Genomic DNA, 14,015 nt, shown 5'->3' on the forward strand with positions numbered 1-14,015 from the left:
AGAAGACGCCTAAATTGTCATGCAGGAGGACTGAACTTGGAACCATGTGGTTGGGAAACAAACTACTTATTACACAACCACACCTACAAATAAATTTCACTGATGATTGTGATTTAGTACCTGTCACTGTTGCTGTGCTGTTCCTGAACTTGATTTTTCTATTTGTCTATGGCCATCAATTTTTCATCTACCTTTGTTTAACACTAGTTATGAGGATGTCTACTACAATAAGTTCCTAAATGCAAATAAGTGAACCAAAAAAATTTTTTTAATCAGAAAAAAATGTCAAACCTCAAGGACATCACAAACAACAACACATCTTCATTGCAATCCAAAATGATTTGAACCATTATATCTGCAGGCATCATTTTTAAATAGAATTACAAACTCAAATATTGTTAGATGATTGTTTGAAGTTTTGAGGAATCAATGAAATACACAATTTCTTTTCAAACCAATCATTTTTCTGAAGTGCTTTATGATGTTTCTTTGTTTCCAAGGCCCCAGGAAAGTGAAACATAATTCTGAAGAAAAGTGATTTTATAGAGATGAAATCCTCCATCTGTAATCCTTGATCTGCTGTTAATTGCATGAACTCTTTTCTATAAAAAATTGATCTGCTTTGGCTGCAAGACTCTTTATATGCCCCAGATATAAGAATAACAGAAGTACTATAAATTCTCAAGTATAATCCACATTTTTTTCCCAAAATTTAAAGGTCAAAATCCCTAGTGCGTACTATATACGAGGTTAAAAATGAAAAATATTTTCTAAGCAATGTCCAAGTCTCTATTTGCTGTCCAGCAATGTTTATTCAGACACATTTTATGATGTCGGGTGCGAAAATACCTTAAGCTAAGCCTGAAAGCAATGAAGTCCTAAAAGAATCATCCATAACTTGCAGTAAGCAACATTTATTAAACGTTATTACTGTTATTTCTTTATTTTCTGCAAACAAAATGCACAAAAAAGCTACACGTTTGCATTATGTTATATATACAATAATAATAAAGGAAGTTACCGTATACATTTTTACAAACCAAGGATGTTATATAGACCTCCTTGACTCAAGTAAGAGAAGGGGTGCGTATTATACACAAGGTTTAGGTTTTTCAGAGGTACAGCCCCCTAAAAATCCCCTGCGTATTATACTCAAGGGCGGACTATACTTGAGGATTTACAGTACGTGTGAACAATCTGGCTTAGTATGCCTGCAACTAGATTAAACAAAATAGGTTTACATGGCTGTCATCAGTTCATGTTTCATTAAGAGACTATTTTCTCTTTGCTTTTATTCAGATTATATTTTCACACTGTATATCACTATATACCAGCTGTTTCCCCAAAATTTCCAAAGTCAGAAGTGAAAAAATGTTACTGTATTGGCAAAGACACAACTCCTTGCCCAATTTTTCTTTCTTTTGGAAAAAGGAAAACTTAAAAGCTAATGAAGAATCAGTAACAGGTGTCACTTTTGGGAAAATAGCTGCATTCTCAAGTGCATCTGCAAAAAATTGGATTGGAGATGAAGAATCACTATGGATAGCAAATTGCAGCTTGGTATTTCAACAAAGCCATGTAGTTTTTTCCAGAGGAAAGTATGCATCAATGTTCTTTTAGAACCCAGAATCTTGACCCCATTATAAAAAATGGGATGGCAAACTGGGTGGGCCAAACTTCAATGTATTATATTCTTTGTGACAATGGTAAGCAGCATTTGAAAAGGTGGATCTTGTACAGCTCATCAAAGAATGCAGTTTATTGCCTTTTCTGTACTTTGATGTCAAGCCACTATGACAGGTTTTCCATCAAGGATGGCTTTAATGATTGAACAAATAGTAGAGATGAAAATGAAAGCACATGAACAATGCCACAGAGATTTTGTGTTGTTGTTTAATATTTTATGTAAGAGATGTTCTCATGTTAGTAGAGAGTTGGAAAAACAAGTGCAGGAAAACAAAAAATAGTTGAATGAAATATTATGTTGTAGCTGTAACAATATTTCTAGCTTAGAGAGGCCTGGCACTTAGGGGTTATGAAAAGATCATTGGATCTAAGTATGATGAGAATTTGGGTGAATTATGGATCTTTATTACACAATTTGATCCATTTCCAATGAATCACTAGAATGTATTTGACAATCCCAAAAGTGGTAAGCAGTCATACAGTTCTGTTGAATGCAAAATATATGACTCATATTGTAACAAAATGTAAATCTGCCAAGTATTTGTCATCTTCTGTAGATTTAAATCTAAACTGTGCTCATGTTGATCAGCCAACAGTTTTTGTGCATTTTAGTATTTCTGGAAAAGGTTTTTAACTTTCCTGTCAACTGGTTCTCATAAAGTGGAAATACTATCCACATCTGAGTTAGAATTTCTTTAAAAGTAGAATATACATTTTGAAGACTGCAGAGACAATTCTATGGTAGTGCCAGATCACTACACAGAAATGCAAGCCAGGTTTAAGGAAATGAACTTGACTACAATTTTCATTCTGTGCACCTCATTTGTTGAATCTTGCTTGCTGGACACACTGCTGGTCCTTACTGTGTTGAACCTGTTAGATATTTTGGTTCCATTCAAAATATATGTACATTTTTTGTGTGTTGACACACAGATGGGCAAATTTATTGTATTTTGGGGGAAGGAAATAAAGAAAGCTAACCTTAAAGTCCTTTTCAGAAACTCGTCGATCAGCAAGAGCATATACTACTGAAGCCCTTGTTGATAGATATAACTTAATTCAAAATGCACTCAAAGATATTGAAGACAATTTAGAACAAACACCTGAAGCAAGATATGAAGCTCAGACACAGGCAGACAAATTGGACTGTCATGAAACTGCTTTAATGGCTAAGATCTAGAACTTAATTCTTGTACAGTTTAACATTAATTAAAGTTTAATTAAATTAGTTAAATTTAATTAATTAAAATTAAAGTTTTTCAAAGAGTTGAAGTTGATCTGAATAAAGTGGTGTATCTAATTGATTCCTTGGAAAACTTTCTGAAATCACGAGGATAAGTATGAAGGGTTGGAACTGGATAAGAGGAACATGTGAAGAAACGCAAACGCAGACTTTAAATCAATGACACATAGACAAAGGAAGAGAATCAAATGTGATGCAAATCTAGCATCAACCTCAGAGGAAGTTTCACTTTCTGCAAGAGAAAAATTCAGATGTGGGACTTTCAATATCATTTTAGATCAGTTGTTTGTCAGCTTACAAAAACACAGGACAGCCTATCAATCAGTGCATGGTAAGTTCAAAGCTATACTGAACTTATGTAGTTAAGTTGATGCAAAGATAAGAGTAGAAACTGAGAAGCTCATCGCCAATTTTTCCAGTGATTTTATCAATGTGTTCATAGAAGAAAATGTGCAGTATTTAGCCTTTTGTAAGCTCAGGCCACCTCTTGCTAGATAAGGACGTACAATTGGCCTTATGTTTGAGCCTAAAAGATGAAAAACGATTGTTAGTACTGTAAAGTATAGAAGCCATCTTAACATGGCTAACCACGTAGGGGAGGGGGTGTTACTGTAGCTTTATAGCCCCAGGAGATCGTCGTCTCCAGCTGGCTTTAGACACCATTTCAGTGCCCTTGAAGTATTTGCAAAGGGAGGCCATCCCTTCCTCGCAAGCCTGAGTGATACGCTCGGACTAGTTTCGGGATTTTTGTCCCTTGTCAACAGGCGGTAACCACCAGGTCACAATGAAAGAGAAGGCCGCCTTGCAAATATATAAGAGTTTTTCTAGTGACGTCTGCACTGATTTCGAAAAACTGACAGTAAGCATTATTAAATCTCAGATTGTTAGTACGTTTTTCATATTTATTGAACATCCTACAGTTCTTAGAAGTGTAGTATATTCTTAGCTATATTAGTGGCAACATGGACTTTTTCCCTATTCTTGGTCTATTAGAGCATTTAAGTAAAATTACATTAATGTGTCCAACTGATTAAAAAATTCTATTTATCTATTTATGTAGCATTTAAATTGATGTAATGATTGCATTGTCACTTGAAACGGTCATACTGCATCACCTCTTGATATCCTGTTGCTTATTTAGATTATATACATATGTATATGATATATATATATATATATATATATATATATATATATATATATATATATATATATATATATATATGTAGAGTAGATGAAACCTTAGCGACTGAAGAAGGGGATTTTTCGTTGTGCTTATTGTCCTGTATCTCTTTTTTTCTTTTTTGCTTGTCCTGTTCCTTGGTTTGTGTCTATGTTTTTCGTCTCTCTATGTGTTCGACGTCTTTTTGGTGTCCTGTACACATATATGCGTGTATATGTACATGTAGAGGTAGGTACGTACATATATGTTTATATATATGCATATGTTCTATTTTATTAACATATATATATATATATATATATATAATCAAAATAAGCAACAGGATATCCAGATATATATATATAGTTCAAATTTACAGAAATCAAAAGATGAAGACAGGTGTGTTAGTTTGACGGTTGGAAAGAATGGAAAGTCTTTGAGGTTTCAAGCCTATGCTCTTCAACAGAAAGGATTGAGAGGTAAAAAAAAAAAAGGAGAGAGAAAAAATGTGTAGGGATTAACAGTTGAACATGATCGGCCTCGTCTGGCACCTGTGTCGGTGGCATATAAAAAACACCATCCGAGCGTGGCCGTTTACCAGCCTCATCTGGCACCTGTGTCGGTGGCACATAAAATCACCCACTACACTCTCGGAGTGGTTGGCGTTAGGAAGGGCATCCAGCTGTAGAAACACTGCCAGATCTGACTGGACTGGTGCAGCTTTCGGGCTCCCCAGACCACAGTTGAACCGTCCAACCCATGCTAGCATGGAAAGCGGACGTTAAATGATGATGATGATGATGATGATATACATATGTATATAATCTAAATAAGCAACAGTATATCAAGAGGTGATGCAGTATGACCGTTTCAAGTGACTCCATTTAATTGGACAATGCAATCATTACATCAATTTAAATGCTACATAAATAGATAAATAGAATTTTTTAATCAGTTGGACACATTAATGTAATTTTACTCAAATGCTCTAATAGACCAAGAATAGGGAAAAAGTCCATGTTGCCACTAATATAGCTAAGAATATACTACACTTCTAAGAACTGTAGGATGTTCAATAAATATGAAAAACGTACTAACAATCTGAGATTTAATAATGCTTACTGTCAGCTTTTCGAAATCAGTGGCAGACGTCACTAGAAAAACTCTTATATATTTGCAAGGCGGCCTTCTCTTTCATCGCGACCTGGTGGTTACCGCCCGTTGACAAGGGACAAAAATCCCGAAACTAGTCCGAGCGTATCACTCAGGCTTGTGAGGAAGACATGGCCTCCCTTTGCAAATACTTCAAGGGCACTGAAATGGTGTCTAAAGCCAGCTGGAGACGACGATCTCCTGGGGCTATAAAGCTACAGTAACACCCCCTCCCCTACGTGGTTAGCCATGTTAAGATGGCTTCTATACTTTACAGTACTAACAATCGTTTTTCATCTTTTAGGCTCAAACATAAGGCCAATTGTACGTCCTTATCTAGCAAGAGTTGGGAACTGGAGGAAAGTGGGATCGAATTTAGCCTTAAATGGGATATTATAGGAAAGCACAGCCTTATAGAGATAGTCGATACAGGTGCAAGCTGTGCTCTATGGAAACTTATGAGATTTTTAAGTATAGGGACAAGAGCAACCTGATTAATAATAGATTAGACCTAAAGGTATCATGCATACATAGAGTCACCTGTACATTTAAATATTTTCTAAATTAGCATTTATAGGTGCAATACTTGAACCTAGATAGAAATTAATTTTTAGTGTCATATCTGATGTGAACTTAACCCCTAGTATTATATATAATAAAATCATGGGATATTGAGTTGTATGATGAATTAAAGTACATTACATATATTATAAGCTATATGGTATAGTATATGATATGTACACATAGTTGCTATCCTATGAATAATTCTGCCTAATTAGTCTAACTTCATCATGTTTTTGTTAATTAAACTCTTTATTCCTCTCTATGATGTTCTACCCTACTAATCATATTATATATTTTGTAATGGCTTTTACGTAAGTAAGCCTCCTAATTATATACCCCTGTGAAACTATAAAATCATGTATGTAATAGCACCAGTAACTTTATAACTTATAAAATACCCCTTCGGTCTGAATACCTCCAACTGCCCTCACTACTACTATACCTATTGCTTCTTCTGTGGGGTTATCTTTATCTCTCCCTACCTCAAATTTTAATACTGTTTCTTTAAAATGTAAGTTATATATATTTTCTTACTTTTCTCTATAATTTCTTATTATTTTGTTTCTTATTTTGATACCTTTACCTATTAACCTCTTATCCCCTATAAGTTGTTAATTTTTTAAATAGAGTAATAAACTTTCTAGTTACTTAACCCTTTTCTTACTGCATTTATTTTGAGATGCTCTGTGTTTCTTTCAATTGATTTTAAATATAACTAAGAATTTAGTAAAATAACTTAGTTATCATTCAGCTAGTGTTAGGAACATAAATTGTGACTAAGGTTTGATGGAAGATTTTAATTCAAAACTTATGAAAACAAAACATTTGTATTCAGATCCAGAGCCGGTTTCAGCCAGGTTGGTAACGAAAGGGTTAAGTCTGTGAGAGTTGATTATAACATACCTATAATAAAGTACAAATATTTGTGTATATTTGTATGTTAGCACATAGTTAAATATGTGTATGTGTCTGTGCACAACTTTTTTTCTTTCTGATTCTTAGCTTATAATTAATATATAGATAACGTGATTTATCAACCCAGTATTCCATAAGTAAATACCCAGAGCAGTCTTTATAGAAACCACCTAATAAGTAAATAATTAAGTACATGAATGAATATTAAACTAGTTCTATGTAATCTTCCCTTTCTAATGTTGAAAATTGGTATATATACACATTTTATCTATTCTTGTTATAATATCATTTTTAATAATCTTAAATTTTATCTTTATACAACATTACAATATTTTTGTATACAATCACCCATAGTACCCCATGATAATTTCCTCTATATCAACATCATAGTTTTATTAGCATCTTGCCCCTTTAACTGGTAATTAATATCTTGATTTGAGATCTCCTCCTACCCAGCCTCATTTAAAGACAGTTACTTTATACTAATCCTAAGATCTTGACAATATTTATGACCATACCCAGCTATGTGCTGTCAACTCACTCCTGCCCTCCATTCTAAACAGACACAGTCCTCTAGTCTTAGATTTGGTAGTTGATAAAAAGACTAATAAATTAAAAACGAACCACAATCCTTTTCAAGCTATGACCGCAACAAACTTCATACAGTTCTTAGAAGTGTAGTATATTCTTAGCTATATTAGTGGCACCAAATACTCTTTCCTCCTACCCAGCCTCCTTTATAGACAGTTACTTTATACTAATCCTAAGATCTTGACAATATTTATGACCATACCCAGCTATGTGCTGTCAACTCACTCCTGCCCTCCATTCTAAACAGACACAGTCCTCTAGTCTTAGATTTGGTAGTTGATAATAAGACTAATAAATTAAAAACGAACTACAATCCTTTTCAAGCTATGACCGCAACAAACTTCATACAGTTCTTAGAAGTGTAGTATATTCTTAGCTATATTAGTGGCACCAAATACTCTTTCTCTATTCTTGCCCTATTAGAGCATTTGAGTAAAATTATATTACTGTGTCCAACTGATTAAAAAATTCTATTTATTTATTTATGCCGTACTGCATCACCTCTCGATATCCATTGCTTCTTTTGATTTTATTCATCTTACTTTGATTTGTACAGATAATACCGCACTGATCTGGTGCTTCAACTTAAGTACCTAATTCAACTGAATCTCAATTATTTCTTATGTATGTGTGTGTGTATATATATATATATATATATATATATATATACCAGTGCTGGCGGCACGTAAGAGAACCATCTAAACATGGCTGTAGTCAGCACCGCATCGACTGGCCTCCGTGCTGGTGGCACATAACAAACACCATTCGATCATGGCCGTTGCCAGCCTCACCTGGCCTCTGTGCCGGTGGCACGTAAAAAGCACCCACTGCACTCACGGAGTGGTTGGCATTAGGAAGGACATCCAGCTGTAGAAACACTGCCATATCTGACTGGCCTGGTGCAGCCTTCGGGCTTCCCAGACCCCAGTTGAGCTATCCAACCCATGCTAGCATGGAAAGCGGACATTAAACGATGATGATGATGATATATACAGGGTTTGCCAAAAGCCACCTGACAGTAAATCAAAATCTTTTAATTCCAAGATTAAAACAAAAATTATCTTATATGAGACTTTGCTAATAAATAAACAAATGTTGAAAAAATAAACAGTGATTTTAACTCACAGCATTCAATTATTAAACATTCATAATTGGTAGGAATAAATAAAATTGAATATTAACTATTTATGGACCTTTGATTTACTGTTGACTGACTTTTGGCTAACCCTGTATACACATACACACACATGCACACACGCATGGATGCACGCATGCATGCACATACACACACACACAGATATATATATATATATATATATTATATATATATATATAATATATATATATATATATATATATGTGCATACACACATACATATCATCATTATCATTTAACATCTACCTTCCATGCTGGTATAGCTTTAACAGGAGCCAGCCAGGCAGAAAACTGCACCAGATTTCTGTGTCTATTTTGGCATGGTTTCTATGACTGGATACCCTTCCTAACACCAACTACTCTACTGAGTGTACTGAGTCTTTTTACGTGGTACCAGCACAGGCGAGGTCAGTTTGGGTATGGTTTTTAGAGCTGGATGCCCTTCCAAATGCCAACCACTTCACAGTGTGGGCTGGATGCTTTTTACATGGTACCAGCACTGGCATATATACATACATACATACATACATACATGCATGCATGCATGCATACATACATACATACATACATACATACATACATACATACATACATACATACACATGATGGAATCTCGTTATGAACAATAAGGAATCTCGTTGTGAACAATAAATGAAGATTCAGTAAAATAAAGAAATAATCCTGATCTATGGACATGAATGTTTCTCCTGAGGCCTGCTGGTGCCTTGCAAACCTTGTGGCAAATGGAACAAGTTGAGGATTCTGTTTGTTTGTGTATTTGTGGATCATTTACTACATGTTTCCTTGAGTGGATGGTAAGGCCTGCTTTGCTTCATGCCACAAAACCACAATGACAGGTAAGATTTCCATTTAGAGGAGCAGCATTTTGCCAGTGTGCCTTCATGCTTGCACGAAGTTGGTCCCAATATTTGAGTTGACTTTGCTCAAATCTTTAAACTGAGGAGAAGTAGGAGTGGTACCAGGTCCTGCGTTCTGATGCTTTGTTTTCCCAGGAAGAAAAGGGAATATTGCATTGCTTCAGATTGACTTTTAGCTTGGCTCTGAAGTGCAAGAGTGGCCTTCCAACTGATTTTCCTGTTAGAAATTGGCCAAAGAGAAGTTGCTTTGGAATTTTGATATCACTCATATGTGAGAGATGACCTGACCATTTAAGCTGTATTTTGAGGGTGGTTTCAATACCTGATATGTTGCATTTTGTTAGTACCTCACTGTTATAAATATAGTAACTTGGTTTTATATTGGAGATTATGAAATTGTTACTAGCATCGCCTTACTGGCACATGAACAAAACATTCAAGCGAGGTCATTGCCAGTGCCACTGGACTGACTCCTGTGCAGGTGGCATGTAAAAAACACCATCTGAGCGTGGCCGTTGACAGTACCGCCAGACTAGCCCTTGTGCCAGTGGCACATAAAAGCACCCACTACACTTTCAGAGCGGTTGGCACTAGGAAGGGCATCCAGCTGTAGAAACTCTGCCAGATCAGATTGGAGCCTGATGCAGCCATCTGGTTCGCCAGTCCTCAATGAAATCATCCAACCCATGCTAGCATGGAAAGCAGATGTTAAATGATGATGATGATGATGATAGTACGCAAGCATCACATATGTAAATCACCAAGCTGGTTGATGTACTTTTGGTACAGAATCCAAGATTCAGCACCATAAAACAATGATGTCAAAACCACTGTCTTATATACATCAACTTTCACCTTCAACAATATATCGTGGTTGTTCCAGAGCCTGTCATAAAGCTTACTGAAAGTGGAGCTAGCCTTTCTGATTCTAGAGTCAATTTCTTTATCCGTTTTAGCATCACTGGACATAATGGAACCAGGATAAATAGAGGAGAAAACAAGTTTTAATGCTTTCCCATCAACATATACAGTAGGAGCAGCAGCAGAAGGATGGTCATGAAAGGGCTTATGGACAAGTTGATGCTGATGGTCAGACCAAAAGCCTTTGCTGCATGCAAATTGTTTAGAATCTATTGCATGTCCTTAAGAGTGTGTGCTCCAAATGCACAGAGCAAATCTCAGACTGTTTGCACCAAAGTTTTAGTTTTTGCTTTGAAGCGCTGTTGGTTGAACAAGCCCCCACTGATTCTGTTCTAAAACTTTACTCCTTTAACTCCTTCAAATGCTGTTTCCAAAATGATGGAGAAATACAAAGCAAATAAGAGCAGTGCAAGAACACATCCTTACTTTGTTCCCTTTGAGACGGTGAATGAATCAGACACTTCTCCACTAGATCTGACAGAAGCCATCATCCCTTGATGGAAAGAAATGATGACATTGAGCATCGTTTCGGGAACACCTAGCTTTCTAAGGACAACCCAGAGAGCATCACTAGATTCGCTGCCAAAGGCTTTAGTTAGATCTACAAAAGTGACAAAACGGTTTCGATTGTGCTCACCATCCTTTTACTGCAGTTGCTTTAAGCTGAAAATCGTATTCACTGTGCCTCTACCAGCCTGAAAGCTACATTGAGATTCAGGCAACACTAAGCTGGCAAGGGCATCATCGAGTCTGTTTAAGATAACCCTTCCAAAGATCTTCCCAGCAACACACAAAATGGAGCTACTCGTATGGTTGTCACATTCACATTTGTTACCTTTGCACTTATAAAGATGGACAATAGAACCATCTTTAAACTCCCCTGGGACTGATCCTGATTCCAAGATTAAGGAGAAGAGTTCACATAATTTGTTCAGCCAGAGATTGCTACCACATTTATATATCTCAGCTGGTATGCCATCATTCCCAGATGACTTTCCATTAGTGAGCTGTTTTATGGCCTTTTTTACCTCAGCATTTGATGGAGCAACTCCATACATATACCGTAAATCCCCGGGTATAGTCTGCCCTTGAGTATAATAATTTTTAGGGATGTACCTCTGAAAAGCCTAAACCTATGTATAATACGCACCCCTTCTCTAACTTGAGTCGTGCGTAATTAAGCCTGCAGCACCTAGTCGAACAAATGCTTCTGCACATGCGTAATACAATAATGATGATGTTCTTAAGTGTTATATGGGAATGTAAATATGTTTGCAAATTGTTTTTGTTACATGTTATTCTGTGTTCTGAATACTTTTATTTTAATAAATGTTGCTTACTGCAAATTATGGATGATTCTTTTATGACTTCATTTCTTTCAGGCTTAGCTTAAGGTATTTTCATGCCCAACATCACAAAATGCGTCTGAATAAACATTGCTGGACAGCAAATAGAGACTCGGACATTGCTTAGAAAATATTTTTCATTTTTAACCTCGTATATAGTATGCACTAGGGATTTTGACCTTTAAATTTTGGGAAAAAAATGCAGATTACACTCGAGGATTTAGGGTACATACATACATGCATACAACATACATACATTATATATATATATGTATGTATATATATATATATATATATATATTATATATATATATATATATATATATATATATAACGAGACACAGGCATGACTGCATAGTAAGAAATTTGCTTCTTGACTACATTGTCTCAGTTTGAATCTCACTTTATGGCACCTTAGGTAAGTTTCTTCTACTACAGACCCAGGCCAGCCAAGGTCTTGTAAACGAATTTGGTAGGTGGAAACTGGAAGACGCTAAGGCCGATCTCAAAAGAGATACTTACAAAGGAGATGACAGAGGACCGAGATGTATGGTACATTATTGTACTCAGAAAGCTCCACCCACCACAATGAAATTGACATCTTAAAACCAAGGTTCCACATAAAGAGCATTGGTGTGGCTGCTGGTGTTCTATAAAAAGCATCTATGCTAGTACTGCATACAAAACACTGGTGATGGTGCTACGTAAAAAGCAATCAATATATTCTGCTGAGTTGTTGAAGGTAGGGAGGGCATCCAGCCATAGAAAGCGAGCCAAAACAGACTATGAAACCCGGTGCGGCCCCTGGCCCTACCAGTTCCTGTCGAGCCGTCTAACCCATGCCATCATGGAAAACGGATGTTAAATGATGATGATGATGATGACGATGTGTGCGTGCGTGTGTGTTGCAGTCTCTTTGCCTTGATTTCATGTGACAGTCGTAAACAAATGTTATCCGTTTACAATCTTCCAGAAAACCCTATCTAATCATAGGGAATATTACCTTACTTGGCAACAGGAAGGGTATCCATTTCTAGACCTGCCTCGACAACTTCTGTCTGACCCATGCAAGCATTGTAGTCTTTTTCTCTTTTCCATAAGCAGTAAAGCAAAACTAGAAATATAGGAATTAAGTGTTTACTACAATTAAGAATAGGGATAAAATGCTTCCTCTATATATTATTTTGACATTTCCTCCTGGTTATTTACAAAGATCCCAGATGCATGAAGCGACGCCCCCAAACTGGGAGCTACCTAAATTACCGACGTCTACACATGCATGTATTATATACGTAGACTAATTCTCTCGCTGCAGAGGTAAAAGATTTTTATACTTAAAGGTGGTCCCAGTGATCAAGATCAGTCATGCCTTTTATTTCTTTTTAACCTTTGATTTGCACAAATTTTCTATTTGTTATGTTTATATTTTTGTAGAATTTTCTGTTCGTTGTGTTTTTGTAAAGTTATTCGTTTGTCGTGTATGTTTATTGAACTTTTGAAGTAAGTAAGTATATATATATATATATATATATATATATATATATATATATATATATCAGATTGCTAGATTTCGAATGCTTAAACGCCGTACACGAAACTCTCTGCCCTTGAGTCATATTTGTAACTTTTAGCTGATTAATATATACTAGCTAACTGGATGTGTAATTCACTATCGCGCGACTAAAGTGTAACGTGAGAAAGGAAATAAGTCAATATAAGTGTTTGTGTGCACGCATGTATATATATATATATATATATATATATATATATATATATATATATATATATATATATATATAAGCTGATAGGCGCAACTTGCAAATCCCAGTCAAAATAAATTTGACTCTGCTATCAGTAATATAGATACACCAACAGTAATTACTGCTCAGTTCTCATCCTTAGAAGTGCTTTAAAATAAGAACATCATTCATATATACATATACATACACGCACACACCCACATACGCACGCATATGTGTATACTGAGTTTCATGCGCGCGACGGACAGCGTGAAATGTAATTAGTCAATGAGTGCGACAACAACGAAGAGGTGGAGGAAACCGGTTAAGGCAAGGTTTCGTAGTTGGTACAAACGATGCGCTTTCATTAACAACGAGAAATCCTTTGCAATGTGGAACTGTAATGAGTAACTCTCTTTTACAGAAAACTACAAAAGCGCTATAGGATGGCGGTAAACGAACATTGGATATACCGTGGAGAAGGCAACGTAAATATGGTTCTATCAGATATCAAGGTAAATTTATTCTAGATTCTACTCTGTCTATCCGATTGCAGCAGTTTTGATCATTACTGTATTATCTTGTCTTTTTTCCTCTTCCTTGTGGATTATGTGTTTTCGTTGTTACAGTAATTTTGTTATTGCGAAACCGCATACGTGAAG

General features: G+C 35.9%; 1 protein-coding gene across 5 annotated transcripts in view; it reads left to right on the top strand.

The window, feature by feature from the left end:
- Positions 1–3,243: 3,243 nt before the first annotated feature.
- LOC115212861 (inositol-pentakisphosphate 2-kinase) overlaps positions 3,244–14,015 on the top strand; it is a 68,626-nt gene continuing 57,854 nt past the window's right edge. Inside the window, exons 1-2 of one of the 5 annotated variants that reach the window (XM_036503846.1) lie at positions 3,244–3,260; positions 13,778–13,868. In XM_036503846.1, the coding sequence (XP_036359739.1) occupies positions 13,800–13,868 (69 nt within the window). In that variant the 5' untranslated portion in view covers positions 3,244–3,260; positions 13,778–13,799. Of the gene's footprint in view, positions 3,261–6,172; positions 6,319–9,288; positions 9,327–12,553; positions 12,932–13,777; positions 13,869–14,015 lie in introns of those variants that run through there. The other 4 variants (XM_036503845.1, XM_036503844.1, XM_029781648.2 and 1 more) reach the window with 4 other exon arrangements.

Source organism: Octopus sinensis, linkage group LG6 (assembly GCF_006345805.1).
Source record: "Octopus sinensis linkage group LG6, ASM634580v1, whole genome shotgun sequence".
NCBI lineage: Eukaryota > Metazoa > Mollusca > Cephalopoda > Octopoda > Octopodidae > Octopus > Octopus sinensis.